The following is a 20,940-nucleotide window of genomic DNA, read 5'->3' as shown; positions in this document are numbered from 1 at the left end:
GATCCTTGCTTATCACCCTCAGGTCAGCAGGTTGGGTTGTGGCTGACTAACTACAGGAATTTCACAGTAATATGTAGAATGACTCATTGTAGATTGATTGCTTCATTCAAACATTCAGCAGTTCAACATAAATCTGCTGTTCTCTGCCCTCCCATTTTGTGTCAGGTATCATGTGAGGCACAGGGAATATAATGCTGAACAAAACCAGATATGCCCCCTGTCCTTGTGGAGGTTGGTTTTTGTTTGGGGGAGAAATAAGTAGCAAGGACGTCCTCTGAGAGAATTAGGATGAGGTGAAGAGGAAGTGACATGGAGATAAAAGGATCCTTCCCCCAACTGGAAGTTGAGCTTCCTAAACAGCCTCCCATTCCTGCCCAGTGTTGGCGGAGGGAGAAGACCAGATCAACAGTTAAACTATTTTCTTTTTTTTTTTAAGGGACGGTAGCATTAATCTTTGGTCAGTCACATTCCTCCCCACAGCTCTGCTTTTCCTAAGACAAGGACTGACTGAAAGGACCTCTTCCCTTCATGGGGCGGCAACACTTTGGGGAGACCTAGCTACCACACTGGGCTTCACACCCCAGTGGGATTCCACAGAGGAGAGATCCTTGGAAACAGGACATGTGGAGGTTTGTCCCTGGTCTGTTAGCTACATACCATGAGGACCACTGAGGCGCTAGATGCTCCCTCCCCTCCCCTCATCCACCACCCCCTTCAGCCAGAAAGGCTCCACTTTCATGTCTCATAAACTTCTACATTAGGTGTTTATTTTAAGAAAGGACTCGTCTTCTAGAAAAAGAATTTCAAAACCAGTTACTGAACCTATATACAACTGATTTTCTTCATATGTGAAATAAGTCATATCCTTTCTGAGCTTCAACTCTGAGAGACTCCACTGACCCTAGGACAGTGATCCTCAAACTTGAAGGAAGAAAGAAAGAAATCACCTGGGAATCTTGCTAAAAGTGCAGAACCTGGGCCTTTGTCCTGCGATTCTGATAGAGCAATTGATGGGGTGGGACCAAGAATCTGTACTTTGTAAATGGGCATCTGTGGTGGTTCTGATGGTGGTGGTTCATTGTTTGTCCTGCACTCCCATGCCTGAGAACATGGTCTCGAAGAAAGCAAACTTAAGATCTATAAGAGGTGCCTTTTCTGTTCATCCCTGGGATGTTGACAAGCCCAGCCTGTCCTCTCTTTTAGAGTTGCTTTTCTCACATTTTTAATCTTTCTGGGTGTCTCTTCTGACCCTCCCTAACCTTTGATGACCTGCTGAAAGGACCCATTCCTCAGTGCTCAGTGGTGGGAAGTATGCCGGGGTTACTCACAGATCTGGGAAGAGGAAGAACCAGAAACCTACTCTAGGACAGGGGCTTTATGTGTTTGATCAATGAGGAATTCTTGCCTGGGCTCCATTTTTATCCCCAGAAGGTGGAGCCGTGAGCAAGTCCTGCTGTAGCTGAAATGTTTAGGTCTTTGGGTGAGTGTTGCAGACACTTGGTGGGAGAACACAGTTATGAGTTGTGCCTGAGGGCCTGAATTGCGCCCTTTCCCTCTTTGCTCTTGTTCTCACTCACCTGTGCTATCTCCCTTCTTAGCCAGAGCTCCACCTGTCCAAGGAGGCCCCTTCAGGACATAGCTGGAGGTGATAGGTGGTCTTGTGGTTTTTAGTCTGATTCTTTTGCCTGCCACTGTTAACCGAGTTATTCATGTAAATGCTCTGTTCTGTTGTCTCTTCCTTTTTTAACTGTAGGAAACACGTGTGTTTTAGAAGCTTAGCTTTCCATCGTAGTCCTGCAGATGCTCTTGCAAATTACAGAATGGGAATGTATACAATTTCTTAGAAAACTTACTCTGGAAAACTTACAGTATGCTAGTACTGTAGTAGATTTTGTAGGGTTGGTATTGTTTCAGATAATAGAAATCCATTTTTTTAAACAAATACAGTGGTGTCTATTATATGTAAATTTTAATGAGATGTTTCCTAAAAGAAGCCTTGAAATCTAAAACAAATTAAGTGGGGTTTATGTACTTACTATACAGTAAAGACTCAATGGTATTATTTCTAGTTAGCCTATTAGTGAAGTTTTACTTATGTTTATAGTGAATAGTGTTACTTTTTCAAATCATTTCATTCCCTTAATCTTATTTGAAAAGCTTTCCAGGAGACTAAGGGACAAGAAATTCAAAGAACCAATCACCACTGCATTACAGAAGCTGGAGCAGCATGGTGGAAGTGTAAGTGAACATTATTCCCCATAAATCATACTTTTTAAACATTTCAATTGTACAATGAAATTGACTGAATAACATATATTATCTCACTTCAGGCTCAAGTAACCACGTGGAGTTGATATTATTATTCTCATTTCAGAGCTCAGAGTTTCTGTCTTGCCGAGGTCACACAGTTTTGTTTTGTTTTTCTTAATTGAAGTATAGTTGATTTACAATGTTGTGTTAGTTTCAGGTGTACAGCACAGTGATTCAGTTATACATATATGTGTGTGTGTGTGTGTGTGTGTACATATTCTTTTTCAGGTGCTTTTCCCTTATAGGTTATTATAAAATATTGAGTATAGTTCCCTGTCCTATACAGTAGGTCACACAGTTTATAAGCACGAGGATTCAGACCCAGGTTAACATAGGGCCTGTGCACTGCACCGTGCTTACTGTACCACACTCTGTGTAGTACAGCTGTACGTTTTTTTTTATTTTGGTTGTATTTTGGATGTTTTTGCTTTGACCCTTGGGAAATTCAGAAAACAAAAGCATTAACTTAACTCACTGAAGAAAAAGTGTTATTTTTCCTTTCATTTGCCATCTTCTCTGTCTGAAAAATTTACAATCTGCTCATAATCGAAGATTGAAATGAGGTTCCCAGGTGGCTGCGTTGTTCTCTCTGGAAGGCATGTGTGCTCGCTCGAACATGCTCACATGCACACAGAGGAATGATTCAGCTGACTAGTCTAACTTGCAAGAAGGTGCAGAGCCGTGGGGGATTGCATTACTGTCTGTGTGTTGTGAAATAACTGGGTTAATTGAATTTTCATCACTTGAAAGAAGTGTTCAAATAATCTAGTCTTGGAAATATTTCCATAATGCAGTAATTCCACCATGTTTTGGAGATTACATTTAATCAGATCTTAATGATAGAGTTGCATGTGATTATCTTAACATTGTAGAACTTAGTTACACTCTAGGTATTTGATTATAAAGAAAATTTGCGTGATCGATACAATCTTAAAACGGCAGATGTTTGAGTTTAAGCATTGCCTAAATTACTTAATTTGACCAATTTCAGTGACTTTTAAAACTGATTATATTCTTTTCATGATGAATGCCTAGAATAAAGTTTATGAGGAGGAAGTCAGTCCCTGGGCTACTAGATGATGAATTTCTTTGTTGTGTGTGGGTCTAGGCGGAGGGTTAGCCTTCTGACACCTTGTTGAGATGCACAGAATCATCCCGCAGTCAATCCAGTGTCCCTTCCCAGCAGAAAGGAGATTCTTCTTGCTTACAAATGTGTTGTTCTGAGAATTGGAATGCGAAATAATTCGCCCTTTCCTCTCTGTGAAATGCAAATAAACACATGCTAAATAACATGGCAAGGCTTTTCAATCTGAAACTCTCCCCAGGTGGTTTTCACACATCCTGTGCTGGTATGGGACATGGGCGATTAGAAGGGGGTGGGCCCAGCAGGTTAGATTTCTTGGGGGGGGTGGTGTGGAGGAGGGGATAGTTTTTGAGTAAATACAGGTTAGAAATAGCACACTAGGATTTGGAGGGGGAATCCTGAGGATGTAGGTGACCAATCCAAGGGTCCCAGTGATAGCTAGCAAGGAAGTTCTCTTATGCCACTCAATCTCATTAGTTTTTAATCATGCTAATACAGAATTTAAAAAGATTTTGAAGTTATAAGGACTATTAAGTGTTGTTTATTCCCTCATACTTTTGCTCTTCTTGTTCCGCCTTCTAATGTCCTACATAATATTTTAGTAATAATTAATGTAATTGCAACAGGAAGTTTCAATCACATATCAAAGACTTCCCCTTGGCTTAATTATTATTGTGCTTGCTTTAGGTACTTTATAATCCATGACGAAATTAATGATGTTCTTTCCTTTCTAAAAACTTAAATGTTTACCTCTTTCTCTTTCTTTAAATATTGGAGATAAGTCTTTATGAGAGATTCTTCTCAATATTATAGTTTCTCATTTCTTAAGGCTCATGTGTATCACAATGATGAAAAGACTCAACTTCTAGAGAAACTAAAATATCAGTTACAGACAGCCAGTGTCATTTTTTAGAACTAATCAGTTTGCTATCTGCCTTAAACTGAAATTGGTTCATTCTCAGCCTGATTTAATTTTCTATTTTTTTTTTTTTGGCGGTACGCGGGCCTCTCACTGTTGTGGCCTCTCCCGTTGCGGAGCACAAGCTCTGGATGCGCAGGCTCAGTGGCCATGGCTCACGGGCTTAGCCGCTCCGCGGCATGTGGGATCTTCCCGGACCGGGGCACGAACCTGTGTCCCCTGCATCAGCAGGCGGACTCTCAACCACTGCGCCACCAGGGAAGCCCTAATTTTCTTTTTAAACGATATACACGTTAGTCTTGAAAAAAATACATACATATATACATCTTTATCGAAGATGTATATCTTTATCGAACAAGTAAGAACCTTATTACATGAGAGGTACTCTATTGAGTATATTTTAGACATTAAACTCATTTAATCTTCGCTACATCCCTCAGAGGTGGATTTTTGTTGTTATCCCCCCGTAAAGAGCTAGAAACTGTGATGCAGAGAAGTAATTAGCCCCAGATTTGACAGTGAAGTGACTGGCAGAAGCTGGATTCAAGTACTGGTAGTCTGGTTCCTAACTATTTTTCTAGTTAAATATTTTTAAACCACAAAAAGAGACAACGTATATTTTATTTAACTCAGAAAAAAAGTTCTGTTTCCATCATTCTGCTCCTATCCCATTTTGTGTGTTTGGAGTTTTGAATACTTTTTTAGGCATGCTCCTGCAAATGTAGTACCTCTTAGGGGAACCCTGCATGATACTAATGAGGCTAAATTTTTTTCTGTTGACAGGGAAGCCTTATCATCATCAAATCTAAAATTCCAACCTATTGCTCCATATACTGCTGAAGAAACTAGCCCTGGTGACAGGTGTTAAACGCTGACCACAGGTATGTACGGAACCTTTTCAGATTCACTTCACTTTATTCTTTTGTAAATCACAACCACCCTTCATTATTCCTGGCTTTAGATGAGTATACACAATTCCACTGAATCATAGTACAAGTTATTCATTAAAAAAAAAAGAGTGGTTGATGGAAAACTATTAAAAAATAAGTTCTATAATAGTACAATCTCGTGGGGTTTATTTTTTCATATTTTTTATGGTTTGTGTGAGCAAGTTATTTGGTTTACAATGGATGTGTTTGTATATATTTTCTAGTGCCTTTTATATATAACATTTATACAGTTCGTGTGTAGCTGTGCACTTACTTTTAGACATTTTGCCATTTCCGGGTTTTATATTTATCAAGTCTATGAAAATTTCAAATAGTGGACAAACATTTGTGAATTCACTGTTAATTATTGTTTGTAAATATGTATTTTATAATGTAGAATGCTTGGAAATAATTTTGAGTATTCTAGTTTTAAGAAAAAAATGTTTAATGTGTAAGTTCTCTTATAAGTATGGTTGTTTATTACAAATCATTAAAACTACCTAAACTTTAGGTATTAATTTAAGTAAATGTTATTTTTGTAATTCATAGTCTGAAAATACTGATATTCAGTACACGAAGATACTCAGAAATTAAAATCTTAAAAGTCTTACATGTATTCAGTGATTTTGTTGTGCTTGCTTATGTTTAACAATTAATTCAGTTGAAAAAGCTTTTAAAACGTAAGTTACAAGTGTAGCTCTGAATGTTGATGTTATAGAAGCTGATTCTGGATCATTCTACAGGGAAAGGAGTAGCGGGAGAGAAACATCTGGGCAGGAAGAGCGCCGTTAGGGACCCGGCTGGCCACACCAAATCCAAGGCTAACAGACTTCTGAAGGGCTGGAGATTAGGGGCAGCAATATTCTGTCCCAGAAGCCTCGGAGAACACCCTTTCTTTGCTCCATCCTCAGGTACCAAGAGTGATCTCTTTGTAATTCTCATTTCAGATCCAATCTCACGGATGTAACTTAAAATACGAGGAGTTTCTGAAGAGTGTTAACAGCAGAAATGCTCCTCCTCCCTCAGAGCTCCTATCATTCCTGGTCCCCTGGCTGGCACACTCTGTCCTCAGGTGTCTAGTCACATCCTCAGGTCGCATCTGCTCACAGGCCTGCCTGCCCACTGGCCTTGCCCTGACTCCTCTATCCTTGCACTTAGCTCCACCCAAAGACCGAGATCTCTACCTTTTAGAAAAATGCCGTAAGAAAAATGTAACGTTTTTAATCTAGTAATTATAAAATTTATTGCAATAAAGACCTGTAACATAGACAGTAGAGTTATAAACATTTTATTTGCTTTTATTTTTTCTTTTTGAAATACAAAATGTGCACATTGAATTTACACAAACACGTGATGGCCAAGTTCAGTGTACATGTATTGTACTACTCTTAATTTCTACACTGGTGATAGCAGGGCAGCTTTCAACATCCTATCTCTACACCAGAATAGATACCTGATTTATTGTTGCAAAGACAGTTGCAAATTTCCTCCTGCTCTAGCCTCTTGGTCTTTGTGATACTTCTGCAAAACAGGGAAGGTGTGTGTATCTTTAGTAATATTGTGGCAACAACTTTACAATTTTGGCTTAAGATCATTAAAAATAATCTGAATTATTGGAGTTTTATGATGAGCTAAATCATAATACAATCCAGATGAGTTGCTTAGCACTTATATTCCTTTTCTATTAAAATTTGATATTATAGTTCTCGATATAATGGAATCACTGGTGCTTTCAAAGTGAATTCTGCTTGCTGTTTGTTCTTGGTAGGCATTAGGGTAGCAAAGGTTTGTTTGTCCCTAAATGGCATCTAATGTAAAGGTGCCATGAGGGAGTCAGGAAAGAGGATGGAATAGGCCTTGAATGCAGTTAAGGATTACTTGTTGCTAAGCATTGCCACGTACTGGATGACAGATGTCCTGACCCTTTGCTAAGCCTGTGGACATCCTCGCTTTGTTTCACACCTTCTTGGACTTCCACTGAGTGACATAACAGTCAACCTGTAGGACTGAACAAATCCAAAATTACATACATCATGTAGGCCTTGGCTGTAATATGTATTATGAAAAATTAAGAAATGCTTATTAAATAAGCTTTATTAGGCATATGCTGACATCTGGTGATAAACTGACTTGTTTCATGTTATAAAAAAATGCCAGGTAAATGAATGTCTTTAACAGAAGGAAGCAAATCCAGAGAAACTGGGACTATGTGTTTGTTTGTTTTTTTCCAATTGTAGTAACCTTGTTTTGTTTACTTAAAGTATAAATGGAATTACAGCATACAAACATGAAAACTAATATCTGGAAATTAAGTGCAGATGCCAGTATGTCAGAAAACCATTTAAAATCCTGGGGCTGAATACATACAAATGAATAGCAAAAAACACAGATATTTTAAAATCACCGATACTGTGAAAGCCTCAATAATCCCGTGGCTAAAGAATCAATAAAACTATATGCCAGATCCTGTTACTTTTGAATATTCACAGGGTATGAACTGACTTAGAACATCCCATGAACTCAGTGGCATTATGAGAAGGATGCAAATTTATAAATGGAAAACTCAACTCTTTTGGGGATTGCTTTATATTAAAACAAAGCTTGTTTGCATAATATGCCTCAGTGTAAAGCTGAGCAATCTATGCTAAAAGTGGTAGCTCCAACTCTGTGTGATAGAATCGTTCACATTTGTCTGATTGAGGACGCATTCGACAAGTTAGATCACATTTTCAAAGAGCTGCATGGAGCGCATGATGTTTTCATCCTGTAAGGGAGGAAATGTGGAATTAAGTTCACCATATCGGCAAAGGAAAGTGCACTGTCTTGCCTCTAAGTACTGCCACCCTCCACCAACGCCTATGCCAAATGTTCAGATACTAGGGGTCTGCAAATGTAAATACTCTTCTACCCATTTTCCACACAGATAAGTATGGAGAGCCCATTTTGTTGAGTCTACTAGGCTTTAAACACTTTATTTAACTCTGACTCGGTGTTAAAGAGGGGCTATTTCTCAAATTATTAATAGAATGCCAGCATGGAAACTGGAGAGGTGCAGAGCATAATCAAAGCGAGCAATGCAAACTGTGGCATTTTAGGTAACCGCCCGCCAAATCACAGAGACTTGTACACATGGAAGGATACAGGGTTTGTGTGTGAGCTAAGAGCCAACTTCATAAAGATTGGAGGTTGGGGTTTAGGAGACAGGTTTGCAGTAATTACACCTCTCTTTCTGAGTCTGTTAGGGCTAAATCTGTGTGGACTTTGGGAACCTTTAAAAATGAATGGTCTCTCAATGCAAGAGAAAGGATTGTTTGTGAGAAACCATTGCCCAGTGTCTGCAGTTTAGCATGTTCCTTAGAAACTTAGGGGGGACAGACTTAGGGCAGGATAGGGGCACTTGGAGATTGTGACTGTTTATAGCAGTGGAAAATGGTAGCAGAACTAATGATGACTTCCACTACTAGATGCCAAGTAACAATACCACCATTAAGTAGGCTGATATCACTAAGTTCGTTCAAAGACCGTCACATTGAAATGTGAGTTGAGAAAAAGGGAGGCATCAGGAAAGGGAAAGTATATCAACTTGAAAATAATGAGAAAAACTAAAGCACCAGCAAACTTCTTTGTCTCCATAATTTTTTTTTTCTTTTTTTTTTTGCGGCACACGGGCCTCTCACTGTTGTGGCCTCTCCTGTTGCGGAGCACAGGCTCCGGACGCGCAGGCTCAGTGGCCATGGCTCACGGGCCCAGCCGCTCCGCAGCACTGGGATCTTCCCGGACCGGGGCACGAACCCGTGTCCCCTGCATCGGCAGGCGGACTCTCAACCACTGCGCCACCAGGGAAGTCCTGTCTCCATAATTATTTTAAAAATTCTTAATCGTGATTCTACCCACGTCAAGTCAAATAACTCTAGGTATGCTAATACTGGTCTGCCACCAGATGGTGGAGAACCACATGGACTTTTCCTCAGGGAGAATCTTCTGCTGTTTAATTTTGTGACTGAAGACCATTACTGGTTCAGCCAAAGATATCTGTTGTCCACATACATTGAAGCAATGATGTTTCTCTTAGAAATCGGATATAAGTTTGGCCAGTGATACACTCTTGGCTGTACTGGAATTCTAAATCTATGGAGGATATGGTAGACAAGTTACATGTTATATGCTAGTTCTGGGGAAAGAACAATTCAAGTCTCACATATGTTTTATCCTCAGTGATGAATATTCTAAAGGATCTGAAGAGCAAAAACACATGTGCAACCTTCATCTCTCCAGGGCTTCCCTCATAGCCTGCCTTGGGATAGACAATGAATGCTGATGAACTGAATGTGCAAATTGGTGATTGTTTTCACAGTGGTAGGCTTACTCATCTCAGCTATGTAGAAGTGGTGATCTTAGGCATATGATCTTTATACTTTGCTCAGTTCATGGTGGCTGGCTGGCAGGACCAAGTTCAGCTGTTAAGGAAGCAAAAGGGATAGTTCCTTTACTATCGTTACTTACTTTTTGGCAACTTTCAATGAATTCATCTATGGTAACGACTCCATCTTTATTTTTGTCCATTTTCTGTTCAGGAAGAAAAGAACGAAAAAATTTGCTCAGACTTACCCCTTGATACTCTCACCCTGAACTGAACAAGCTGAAGCTGATGAAAAGAAAGCCCAGCTGCTTATTTTATGGGGAGGAACTGCTTCAGAGCACAAACTAGTAGCTTCTTAGTGATAAGAATCGTGGCTGACTGATTTTAGGCTGTTGCCTTTTCAATAGAATGTGGTATAGATCTAGAGTCACTCTGTTCTAGTGAAATCCTGCCCTCCAGCTATGACAGACTTCAGGCAACTTGCTGAAACTTTCAGAGCCTTGGTTTTCTCATCTGTGAGATGGGGCTAATGAGGATTTATAAATAACCTCATAGGGGCTTGTGAGAAATGAATGAAAACAAACACCCCAAAACATATGAGACATGGCAATTGCTTGGTGTTCTATCCAGGACATGGTGAGTGTTCAATAAGTGGAGTTATCAATATTATAAATTCAAAACCAAAATTACTAAATTAGTATGATGGTAAATATTCTATAGTTTTGTCTCTTTCAGTAAAAATTATTTTCCTTTACATTCTTTTGAATCATCATGATGCTTTGCAAACATCAGGAAATTTGCTCTTAATTTCACTTCCTCTCTGACTTCTATTGCATTCCTACCTGGAAAAATGTTTCAACGTGTTGTCTGGGAGCATCTTCTTTGAGGACAGGATACGTGCATTTACCCATCATATCGTATATCGCTTTCATTATATCAAGCATTTCCTGAAAAGGAAAAGGCAGTCACGTGAAGCCTCATGCAATGTGAAAATAAACCACTCCGAGAAGCTTTGACAGATTATCCCTACTCAATTTCAAATTTTTTATTTTTCTTTGATTCTTCATTAAATGTCTTGGTTGTCCCAGAGGAAAAGCCAATGGCCTTATGCCTTAAAAGCAGCAGAATCAGAATGTAAGAATCAAGTCGGATCTTGGTTTCAAAATGAATGAAATTCCCACGTATCTAACATGATCAGGAAAGAAACATTCTGGTTTAATGTTTGGACTTCTCTAGATTTCACATTGGCTATCTTTGCTTTATTGAGTTATTATATATTTTATATGTTGATTATCAATTTCTGTTTATTGAGAATAAAATAAACTCCACATCATGAGAATTATACTAAAACTGATAAGTCTCAAAGCTCATTAGGGTTTTCATTGTGTTTTTCCTACTGTGGCTTTAACTAAAGTCACACATGTAAATTAGTCAAAATATGACCATGGAAACACTTCGAAATTTTAATTTTTTAAATTAAAATCTAGTTTTTGATTTGTAATTTTCAATCTTAGTGAAAATAATATCTAGTTAACCTAGACATTCAGATTTATTGTTTACACTTGTTTCCTTCATATCGAAGTTTCCACAGAAGAGTATGGATTAAGTCGATAATATGGACGTAATATATATTTACTTCTGAGAGTATTCAATTCCATTTTAAATGATAAAGCAGTTTGTAGTTTGTAAATTTTACGTGAAGGCCTTTAAGATGTTTTGAGCATAGAAGTTTGTTTGACATAGAATTCATGTGATGTGTTGGGTGTAAATGGTAAGAACAGCATGTTTATGTTAAACATAGAAAGGGATAGAAAGGGATCAAAGGACCAAGAGATACCTAATATCCTGGAGGCACCTGAGTACTAAATGTTTATTGTGTACTAAATATACAAGAGACACTAAGTATCCAGGAGATATGCTCGATATACCTGAATACTTAATACTCATGAGGTCTTAATTAAGCCACCCATTTGTGAGACCCATCTGGCCCCATGTGTCTTCTGCTCAACAAATAAAACCCATGGCCATTGATCAGGTTAATTGTCACATTGTAACTGTGGTCAGGTGAACTTGTCCCTGTGTCTTCAATAGAGCAAGTTGATGTCATTGGCCCAAGATACCTTCTATTTGAAGAGCCCAATGCTCAAAACTCAACTCGGGGGAAAGCTAGTGAGAGAAAGAGGACATATGGACATTGAACCACATCCAGGCTTCAGGTAATGTGGTCTTTCAACCCTACCTCCACTCCATCCTAAATTTGTTATCTTACCCCATCCCGCCCCGCCTTGCTTCTTGCTGTGTTTTAAATTAATTTATTAAACCACTTGATATGAGCATCTGAATTTGGTCTGTGAGGCTTCCTTTTTAGATAGCCCACGTGGGAGTTTATTTGGGGCTCCACTATCACATCAGGTCATTTCCCACACAGTACAGGTCACTACATAATCCACACGATTTTAAAATTACATCTGTTTCCATATGGACCACATTATATGATAGAAAAAAGGTTACAGGCCAAATATTCTAACGTGTGGATATATTTTCTTCCTATTTGATTCCAACTACTATCTTTATTCCATGTACAGTATTCATTAAAATGCTATTAGGAAATCAGGATGTAATCCTTCTATTTTTTTTTTTTTTTTTTTCCTGTGGTACGCGGGCCTCTCACTGTTGTGGCCTCTCCTATTGCGGAGCACAGGCTCTGGACGCGCAGGCTCAGCAGCCATGGCTCACGGGCCTAGCCGCTCTGTGGCATGTGGGATCTTCCCAGACCGGGGCACGAACTCTTGTCCCCTGCATCGGCAGGTGGACTCTCAACCACTGTGCCACCAGGGAAGCCCTCCTTCTATGTTTTATATTTACTTTGAAGATTAACCATAAACTGTTTCTAGCATTCCAAATTTTTCATCAGAATATTTCCCCAGCACTACAGAAAATATTTTAGACTTCCTGAAAAAGTGGTTCTAAAATAATAATTGCGATTGTTTAACATTTTGAAGTGAAAAAATGAAAATGGTCTGAAAGCTAGCAGTGTTGGTGAGGCATTTCTTACTTCTTTAGTGATGTAGCCATCTTTATTTATGTCATACAAATTAAATGCCCAGTTGAGTTTTTCTTGTACTGTCCCCCGGAGCAAAATGGAAAGACCCTTGATGAAATCCTAAAAAATAAAAATAAAAATATAATTTGATATGACATTTCTAAAAAAGAAAAGTAAAACACAAACTCTAATATAATTCTCTGTCAAATGATGGAAGCAAGGGTTACAACCCTCTGGATTTTGAACCATTTATTTATAGCAAAATGGTCCATGTGTTCCTGATTATCTTTTTTTCCAGAGATTTTTTGTGGGCATAAACCACTCCTTAGGTTTAATATTCTTACTTTCTAATTGGAAACTGTGACTTAAATCAACCTTGGAACTGGAAATTGTGTCAGAACAGACACCCAAACAACAAGACGCATGTGTATAAGTGGTATTACTTTCCACTACAAGTGCACACAATTCTTTTACTGAAAATCTAATAACATTGTAACTTTAAAAATACAAGCACATACATAACACAGGTCCCATGAACAAGATCTGCTAACAAGAAATATGGGCTGTCCTTAAGATACAGGCCAATTGAAGGCTTTATTTAGAAATCAAGTTATAATATGCATGGGGGCAGAAGTTAAGAGAATGGAGCTGAAAGCCAGGCTGCCTGAATTCAAATTCCAGCTGTTTCATCTGATAGCTCTGTCCTCAGACAACTTACCATCCTTTTGCCTCTATTTTCATATCTGTAGAAGGGATATGTTAGTATCTACTTCTTAAATTTTTTATGAGGATTAAAGGAGTTAAGCTGTTTATAACAGTGTCTGGCAAGGGCATCGGCTATGTGTTTGTCCAAGTAAATGGAAACCTCAGTCAGTATCACTGTTAGGCTGATATGACTGAACGGCAGGCAAACCAGATTAACTTGATCAAATTCATATATATTTGTTGTTCTGTAGGCAGGGTTAACATTACAATATGGTGAATTCTGATCTCACATAGAACTGACAATCTGTAGTTAGGTAGGAATGAAAGAGCAGAAGGTGTTACCAAGTCCAAGCTTTCTCTGCTCCCCGCAGGACAGGCCAGTAAATCTTGAGACGAGGTGTTGAGGCAAGGAATATGACTTTATTCGGAAAGCCAGCAGACCGAGAAGATGGCAGACTAGTGTCTCAGAAAGACCATCTTATCAGGGTCTGGATGCCAGTTTCTTTTATAGAACAGAGAGAGGGAGGAGGTGAGGAAGTAAAGTAAAAAGGCCATGAGTCTTGCAAATATCTCCTGGAATGGCCAGCCTCAGGGAGGGGATGTGTTAATTTCTTCTTTTCTTGCAGCCATTCACAGGTGGACAGGGTCAGGATGCTTCCCTGAACAAAGGCACTTTGGTTTACCATTCAGGCAGAGGGGCAGTGTTCCCCGAGGCAGGCCATTATGTATAGACAGTATCCTTTTAGTGAACAAAAGCAACGGGGAAGCAAAAGCTAAAGTAAAAGAAACAGATCCAACATGTAGTCAGATTTTGTTCTTCCTTGTAACAAAGGGAAATGCAGAAGTGGCCTCTGGGTGAATTTGTATTCTCTCTACATTTTTACATTCCAACATTTTGTAATTGTTTTCCTGTCTTAATTTCTTTAAATGCTTTTTTTTTAATGGGTGACATTCATGTAGTTCAAAATTTTTAAATATATAAGATTACTGATAAAAAGTATGCCTCCCATTCTTGGACCCTAGTCACCCTATTTCTTTCCCCTAGACTGGCGTTAGTAGCTTCTTGTATTCACTTCCAAAGAATTTTTGTGCATATACAAGTGTAAGGCATATTTATTTACACAAATGATAGTCTAACAGGCTGTTCTGTACTTTATTTTATTTTTAACTTAGCAATAAATCTTGGAAATAACTCTTGTCTTTTTCACTGTTGCATATGTATGAATATATCATAGTTTACTTAACCAATCTCCCATTGAGGAATATTTAAAGATTTCCAATCTTATTAAAAACAAAGCCACAAAGAGTGACCTTATACATACATAACTTACATTTTGAACAAGTATATCTGTAGGATGAGTCCCTAGAAGTGGAATTGCTGGGTCAAAGGATTTGAACATTGGTAAATTTTATAGTTATTTTCAAATTTCCCCCCAAATTTCCCTCTCAAAATCTGTATATGAGAATAGTATAGCTTGTCAGTACTATATGCCATCAAATTCTTTATCTTTTTCAATCTTAAAGGTTAATATTTCTTTCTCAGATTACTTAAAATTTGTTATTTATTATGAATAAATTTGAGCATTTTTTCCAAATGTCTTGATTTATAGAAACTCTTCACATATTAGTGAAATTAGCCCTTGTCTGGGATATATCTTCAAGTATTGTTTCCCAGTTTATCATTTCTTTCAATTTTTATTACATTGATTTTTGTAAAGTAGGCATCTTTTTAGCTTTATATTCTAGATTTTGTCAGCCTTTTACTTTATATTTTTTGGTTTCTGTCATATTGAAAAGACCTCTCCCATTCTGAAGTTATAAAAGGATACTCCCATGTTTTTGTTCTAGTACTTTTAAGGTTTACGCTGTTACATTTAAATCTTTATTCCATTTGGAATTTACCCAATGTTTTTAGATAGCTGTCTGGTTTCACAATATTATTTGTTACCCACTGATTTGAGATGCAAGATTTATCATATCCTTAATTCTTTTATGTATTTATATTTCTGGAACTTATGTTTTATTTCATAGTATATCTGTTTATCTAAGCACCTCTACTACATTGTTTTAATTATTAAAACATTTTAGTAATTTTAATAGCTGTAAGGGCTATTTCCTCTTAACCCTTCTTTTTCAGCTATTTTCTTTCCATTTTTCCTTATTTAAGTATTCCACCTGACCCCTATTGGGATGTTTATTGAGCTAGAGGTAAATTTACAGCTCAACTTGGGCAGAACTGACAACTACATGTTGATGAGTCTTCCTATTCAAGACAATAAGAAACCTTTCCCTTGTCCAGGTTGTGTTTGTCATTGAGTATGTTAGTTTCCTCTTGCTGCTATAACAAACTACCACAGATTTGGAGGATTAAAATAATACTTGTTTATTATCCTCCAGATCTGTAAATCAGAAGTCTGAAATGGGTTTTACTGGGCTGAAATCAAGTTGGAGGCAGAGCTGCAGTCTCCCCAGTGGATCTAGGGATAGAATTTGTTCTCTTGCTTTTTTCAGCTTTTAGAGGCCACTTGCATTGACTGGCTTGTGGCCCTTTCCTCCATTTTCAAAACACAGTACTCCAACCTCCTGTTGTAGTATCTCCTCTTTGCTACCCTGATCTTCCTGCCTCCCTCTTACAGGGACCCTTGGGATTACATTGGGCCCATCCAGATAATCCAAGGTGATCTCCCCATCTCAAGATCCTTAATCACACCTGCAGAAAACCTCCTTTACCATGAAAGATAACACATCCTACGTCCGGACATTAAGATGTGGACATTTTTGGTGGGTCTTTATTCAGCACACCAAACTCTAATACATTTTAAGGCCTTTTGTTTTTTCCAAGTTGTTCTTTCACATTTCTTAGTTATATTTATTTCTAGGTATTTTAATCCTTCCGTTGCTGTTATAAAGGAGGCCACAAGAATTCCTTAGTAGGCAGAAAAAAGAAGAGATGCAGGCAACAAATCTTGAAAATAAGTTTCTCAGGAGGTAAGAGAGGTCAAGAGAAGAAAGCATTTCACTAGGAAAGGATGGTTCATCTTGATACCAATCTTCTGGGGAATGAAAAGAGCTTACTGAGTCAGCAACATGGAGGTCACCAGTGACTAAAGGGAGATGCTTCAGTGGAGGGGAGGGAGCAAAGAGTGATAGAGACTGTTAGAAAATTCACCAACCATGGCTGCATGTGAAGACAGAGGGACAGGGCTATATCTGAAGAGGAGGACAGGATCACAGAAGAGAGTTTTGAAGATGAGCACTTTGAACACTGAAGGGACGAATCTAAAAAGAGGAAAATACTAAAGATGTGTGTGTGTGAGAGAGAGAAAAAGACAGAGAGAGAGAGAGAAGTGGACTACTCCTGCGATGGTGGGAGAGATGGAGATGGTCTGCCCTGGGAAGAGAGGAGGCACATTTCCTCAGCTAATACAGAAGGAAGGAGAACACCATGCAGATGCCCACAGCTGAGAAGAGGTGGGAAGATGAACGAGTCCTCATCTGAGACCTTTAATGGGTGTTGTCTGCTTGGGAGTGAAGGACATGGTGGAAAGGATAAGAACTGAAGGTTTGAGGAGAGACAAGGAGGCAGCTCTGCTCCTGGACAATAAGGTGACTTGTGCAAATTACGGGAAGCTGCAGCTCCCTCAAAATATTTTTCTGCCATCTGCTGGAAAATTGTTGTAATATATTTAAACCTGTAGTATATAATATACTGTAATTAAGAGGTAATGACCCTCCTTGGAGTTGTGTAGTATACAACTTGCAAACTATATAAGCTTTGGCTTTTTTGGAAGGTATAAAATAGTCACTGCAGAGCATGGGAAGGTAGGCTTACCAGAGAAGGATTGCTGGACAGTTTTGAAAAGCCAGATGAGGTGGATGGTTATCAATATAATCCTTACCTGTCACTTCAAATCACAAAGTAATAGTTCTATGCCTTTAGCTGAAAAGAGAGGCTGGACACAACATCCATGAAGATATGCTTAGAGCATTGGTTTTCAAGATGTAGATTGCTGCAGAATCACCTGGAGGGCTTGCTAAAACAGCTTGCTGGGTCCCACCCCAGAGTTCCTGATTCATTAGGTCTGGGGTGTGGCTCAAGAATTTACATTTCTAATAAATTCCAAGGAGATGCTGATACTGCTGGTCCAGGGATCACACTTAGAGAACCACTGGCCTGCAAGAACCATCACTGGCATTGGCCCCATCACCAAGCAGAATAGGCCAGAGCAACAATGGGAGATTTAAAGTCATGTGTGGACTTTTGTTGTTTGCCTCCCTAGTTGGCCCCTATTTCCATTTGGTGCTCCATCCAATTCTGTGGAAGCGCACTCCATCTGTGGCTCTAGTGATGGAGCCATGCCCTGGGCAAAATCAGGAAGCACCTTTTATTCCTTTGGTCAAGGCAATTGGATCTGTGGTTGGCCTGCAACTGAACCCAGTCTACATGAGTGATTTTCAGGACTTCTGCTAGGAAGGGGTATGACAGAGATGCTTTTTCTTTCCTGCCTGGGGAAAAATCAAGCCTGGAGCTCAGGAGCTGCTGGCATCTTCTTGTAACCACGAGGGAGCCCACTCTTAGGTTGCAGCCAGACCTATCTCTGGACTTCTTATTCTTTTTTTTCTTTTTTTTTAAAATTTATTTATTTTATTTATTTCTTTTTGGCTGCGTTGTGTCTTTGTTGCTGCGTGTGGGCTTTCTCTAGTTGCGGTGAGTGGGGGCTAATCTTCATTGCAGTGCACGGGCTTCTTATTGCGGTGGCTTCTCTTGTTGTGGAGCATGGGCTCTAGGCACACGGGCTTCAGTAGTTGTAGCACATGGGCTCAGTAGTTGTGGCTCGCAGGCTCTAGAGTGCAGGCTCAAGTGCAGGCTTGCGGGCTTAGTTGCTCCGCGGCATGTGGGATCTTCCCGGACCAGGGATCGAACCCGTGTCCCCTGCATTGGCAGGCGGATTCTTAACCACTGCGCCACCAGGGAAGCCCCTGGACTTCTTATTCGCCAATACAGTTATATTGTTTTTGTTAGTGTATGATTTTCTATTATTTGTGAAAAAAAGTACCCTGATTCACAAGCTGACATCTAATTCCCATCTTTCTCTTAAATACTATGTATCCTGAAACTGCATACATTGAAAGATAGCTATGAACCTTGAACACCCCTCTCTCTTTTAATATACCATCTTGCAGGATGATATCAATAAACAGTTATTTCAGAACAGGAAATAACTATTTGTGCAAAAGGAAAATGAAAGACTCAAGGTATCTTGTACTGTTCTTGCTCCATGCTTTTCTGAATGGTAATTGAAATCTGTCAAGCAGGAGTTACAAGGCTAAAAAAAAACCAAACAACTCTCAAGAGTACTTTTCACAATCACCTTACTTTTGTCTGTGAAAGGTTACATCTGTTCCCTAATGTACAAAACTGATAGATGGGGATTGGTACTGAATTCTGGTTTCTAATATCTTATGATAAAGGCAATAGAAGGAAAAAGGCATAGAGAAATGACCCTATAATAACCTAGTCTTGTTCTATAGTTAGCTCTGTTTATCGACCAAACCTTTAATTGGTGCCTTAGTGCTGGTTACATACATTCTGCCCACCATTCCCACACTAGGAGCTGCATCAAAGACCCAGCCTTGAGAGAGTATGTGTTATTGAGACCATCTAGATGGTATACATGACTGGACCCAGGTAAGGCCTGAAAAGTCATACATGTGTTTAGTATATTTCTTACTTTATGCTTGCTTTTACATTTTTAGGAAAATTTTTAAAGTTGTTTATTTTCTCTGATATGACCTCCCTTGACTGGAGTTAAACTTCCATAGTGGTTGAAGGATACAATTTCAGGTACTACCTAAAGTTTGCATTTTTGTTTGGAACTAATAAAAGATATCAACATGTCTAAAAAGGAAAAATGTATATTTCCCAAGATTTGTAGCCTAATTTTATCAGGTGAAAGAGATAAAATACTTACCTTGATTGATATACAATTCTAGTTAAGTAATTTAATATCTTAAAAGATGAAACCAGCCACATTAAGCTAGAGGAAAGTGGTTTGATCTCCCTGAAGGCCATTAAAAATTAAATAAGTTTTAAACAAAAATCACAAATATATAATAAATGTATATGTAAATATCATGCTTGATGTAGGTAAAAAATACAGAAAACTATAGAAGAAAGTTGCAATCACACATAATCCTATCACCTGTTCACATTGAATATTCCCACTCTTTTTTAATGCATACTTTGGCATATACTTATAGTACAAGCCATATATTATATATAAAATTATATTTATTTCACTTAAATTACAAGCATTTTCCAATATCACTGACAATTCACTGTGACATCATTTAAATAACTACAAAGTAGGTTTAACTGTATGAAATTGCCCATATTTTTTATCATGTTTGCCAAGAATTTCATATGATAGTTTCATATGGTCTAATCTAATAATACTAGCACAATGAATTTTGGACACTTTGGACCCCAAACCACAATAAGAATTACAATTTAAATGGCAGCCTAGTACTTAAGCAAGCACACACACATACACACACACACACACACAAAATCATACACCAGAAACTAAAGTTATTAGTCTATTTCCATTTCTCTTCTATTAATTTTTTAGTACTCTTGTCATTAATGTCTAAATCAATTTTACCACCTGGTAATCACTGCAATCTCGAGTGTGAAACACTGCTTTGTCTTATGAATATATTCTAATTTATTTAACCATTCTTTCTTATTGGTATATATGTGTATTAATTTAAATTTTTCTTTATTGTACATGACGCTATAGTAAATACTTTTCTCCAACTATCTCCCATCATTCTGACTTATTTCCTAAGGAAAGATGTGGAATTCCTGGGTTAAAGGGCTCTGGGAACACTGAAATTTATTAGTAGTAATGAGGACAGTTTATCGATAAGTGTGTGGGGCTTGGTATTAGGCAATTTCTATGCATTACTTTATGTCAGCCTCACATAACCATAGCGAATAGGTATTGTCGTCCTTATATTAAAGATGGAGGCTCAGAGAAAATACGTGACTGAGGCAAGGGATGCAGCCAATGAGAATTAGAGCTGGAAACTGAACCCAGAACTCTGACTCAAAGCCCAGGCTCTCATTTTGTCTAGAACTGAAGCAATGGGCTGTGGTTACACAGAAAAGTATGATATAAACAAATGCTACATCTCTTTTTTCTGATACTATAGGACATAATTGTACGGTGATATGAAACAGTGACTCACAGTGATTGCAATTTTACTAATAACATTTGCAGAACGTTTGGAGGTACCAGGAATTCATAATTCTTGCCATGAAATGACATGGATAAATGAATTAGAAAATGGCCTTAGCTTTTAAAAAGGGAAAGTGAGTCAGTATGTGAATACATGTGTGACTAGGAACAGAATAAGAAGATAAGATCAGCTGAAGAAGAATCCCAACAGTTAGATGCCCAGGAAACAAAAGAAAATAGAGTGAGCAAGAGAGAGAGAGAGACAGAGACAGAGAGAAATTGATACCAGTTCTCTGAGAGAGACTGACCAGTTGTTATACAGGATCACTAACATTACTGAGCATAT

At 38.4% G+C, this 20,940-nt stretch overlaps 2 protein-coding genes across 15 annotated transcripts in view; one reads left to right on the top strand and one right to left on the bottom strand.

The window, feature by feature from the left end:
- Positions 1 to 20,940, top strand: part of PACRGL (parkin coregulated like) — a 52,079-nt gene that overhangs the window by 13,269 nt on the left and 17,870 nt on the right. For 6 of the 11 annotated variants that reach the window (XR_004481486.2, XM_033421586.2, XM_033421587.2 and 3 more), the window contains exons 8-10: positions 2,158 to 2,238; positions 5,961 to 6,153; positions 11,694 to 11,818. Coding sequence is in view for 9 of the 11 variants with exons in the window: in XM_033421586.2 (XP_033277477.1) it covers positions 2,158 to 2,238; positions 5,961 to 6,153; positions 11,694 to 11,800 (381 nt within the window). In the remaining 2 variants the exon portion in view is untranslated. Of the gene's footprint in view, positions 1 to 2,157; positions 2,239 to 5,096; positions 5,195 to 5,960; positions 6,154 to 6,189; positions 6,382 to 9,816; positions 10,239 to 11,693; positions 11,945 to 20,940 lie in introns of those variants that run through there. The other 5 variants (XR_004481487.2, XM_049708790.1, XM_033421594.2 and 2 more) reach the window with 5 other exon arrangements.
- The window catches only part of KCNIP4 (potassium voltage-gated channel interacting protein 4), a 1,200,268-nt gene continuing 1,185,842 nt past the window's right edge, over positions 6,515 to 20,940 (bottom strand). For all 4 annotated transcript variants that reach the window (XM_049708791.1, XM_004266195.3, XM_004266193.3 and 1 more), the window contains 4 exons: positions 12,658 to 12,765; positions 10,445 to 10,549; positions 9,746 to 9,808; positions 6,515 to 8,006 (listed from right to left, as the gene is read on the bottom strand). In XM_049708791.1, coding sequence (XP_049564748.1) covers positions 7,959 to 8,006; positions 9,746 to 9,808; positions 10,445 to 10,549; positions 12,658 to 12,765 — 324 coding nt within the window. In that variant the 3' untranslated portion in view covers positions 6,515 to 7,958. The remainder of the gene's footprint in view (positions 8,007 to 9,745; positions 9,809 to 10,444; positions 10,550 to 12,657; positions 12,766 to 20,940) is intronic.

The sequence above is a fragment of the Orcinus orca genome, chromosome 4 (assembly GCF_937001465.1).
Source record: "Orcinus orca chromosome 4, mOrcOrc1.1, whole genome shotgun sequence".
Lineage (NCBI taxonomy): Eukaryota > Metazoa > Chordata > Mammalia > Artiodactyla > Delphinidae > Orcinus > Orcinus orca.
This window is presented reverse-complemented; position numbering and strand designations above follow the sequence as displayed.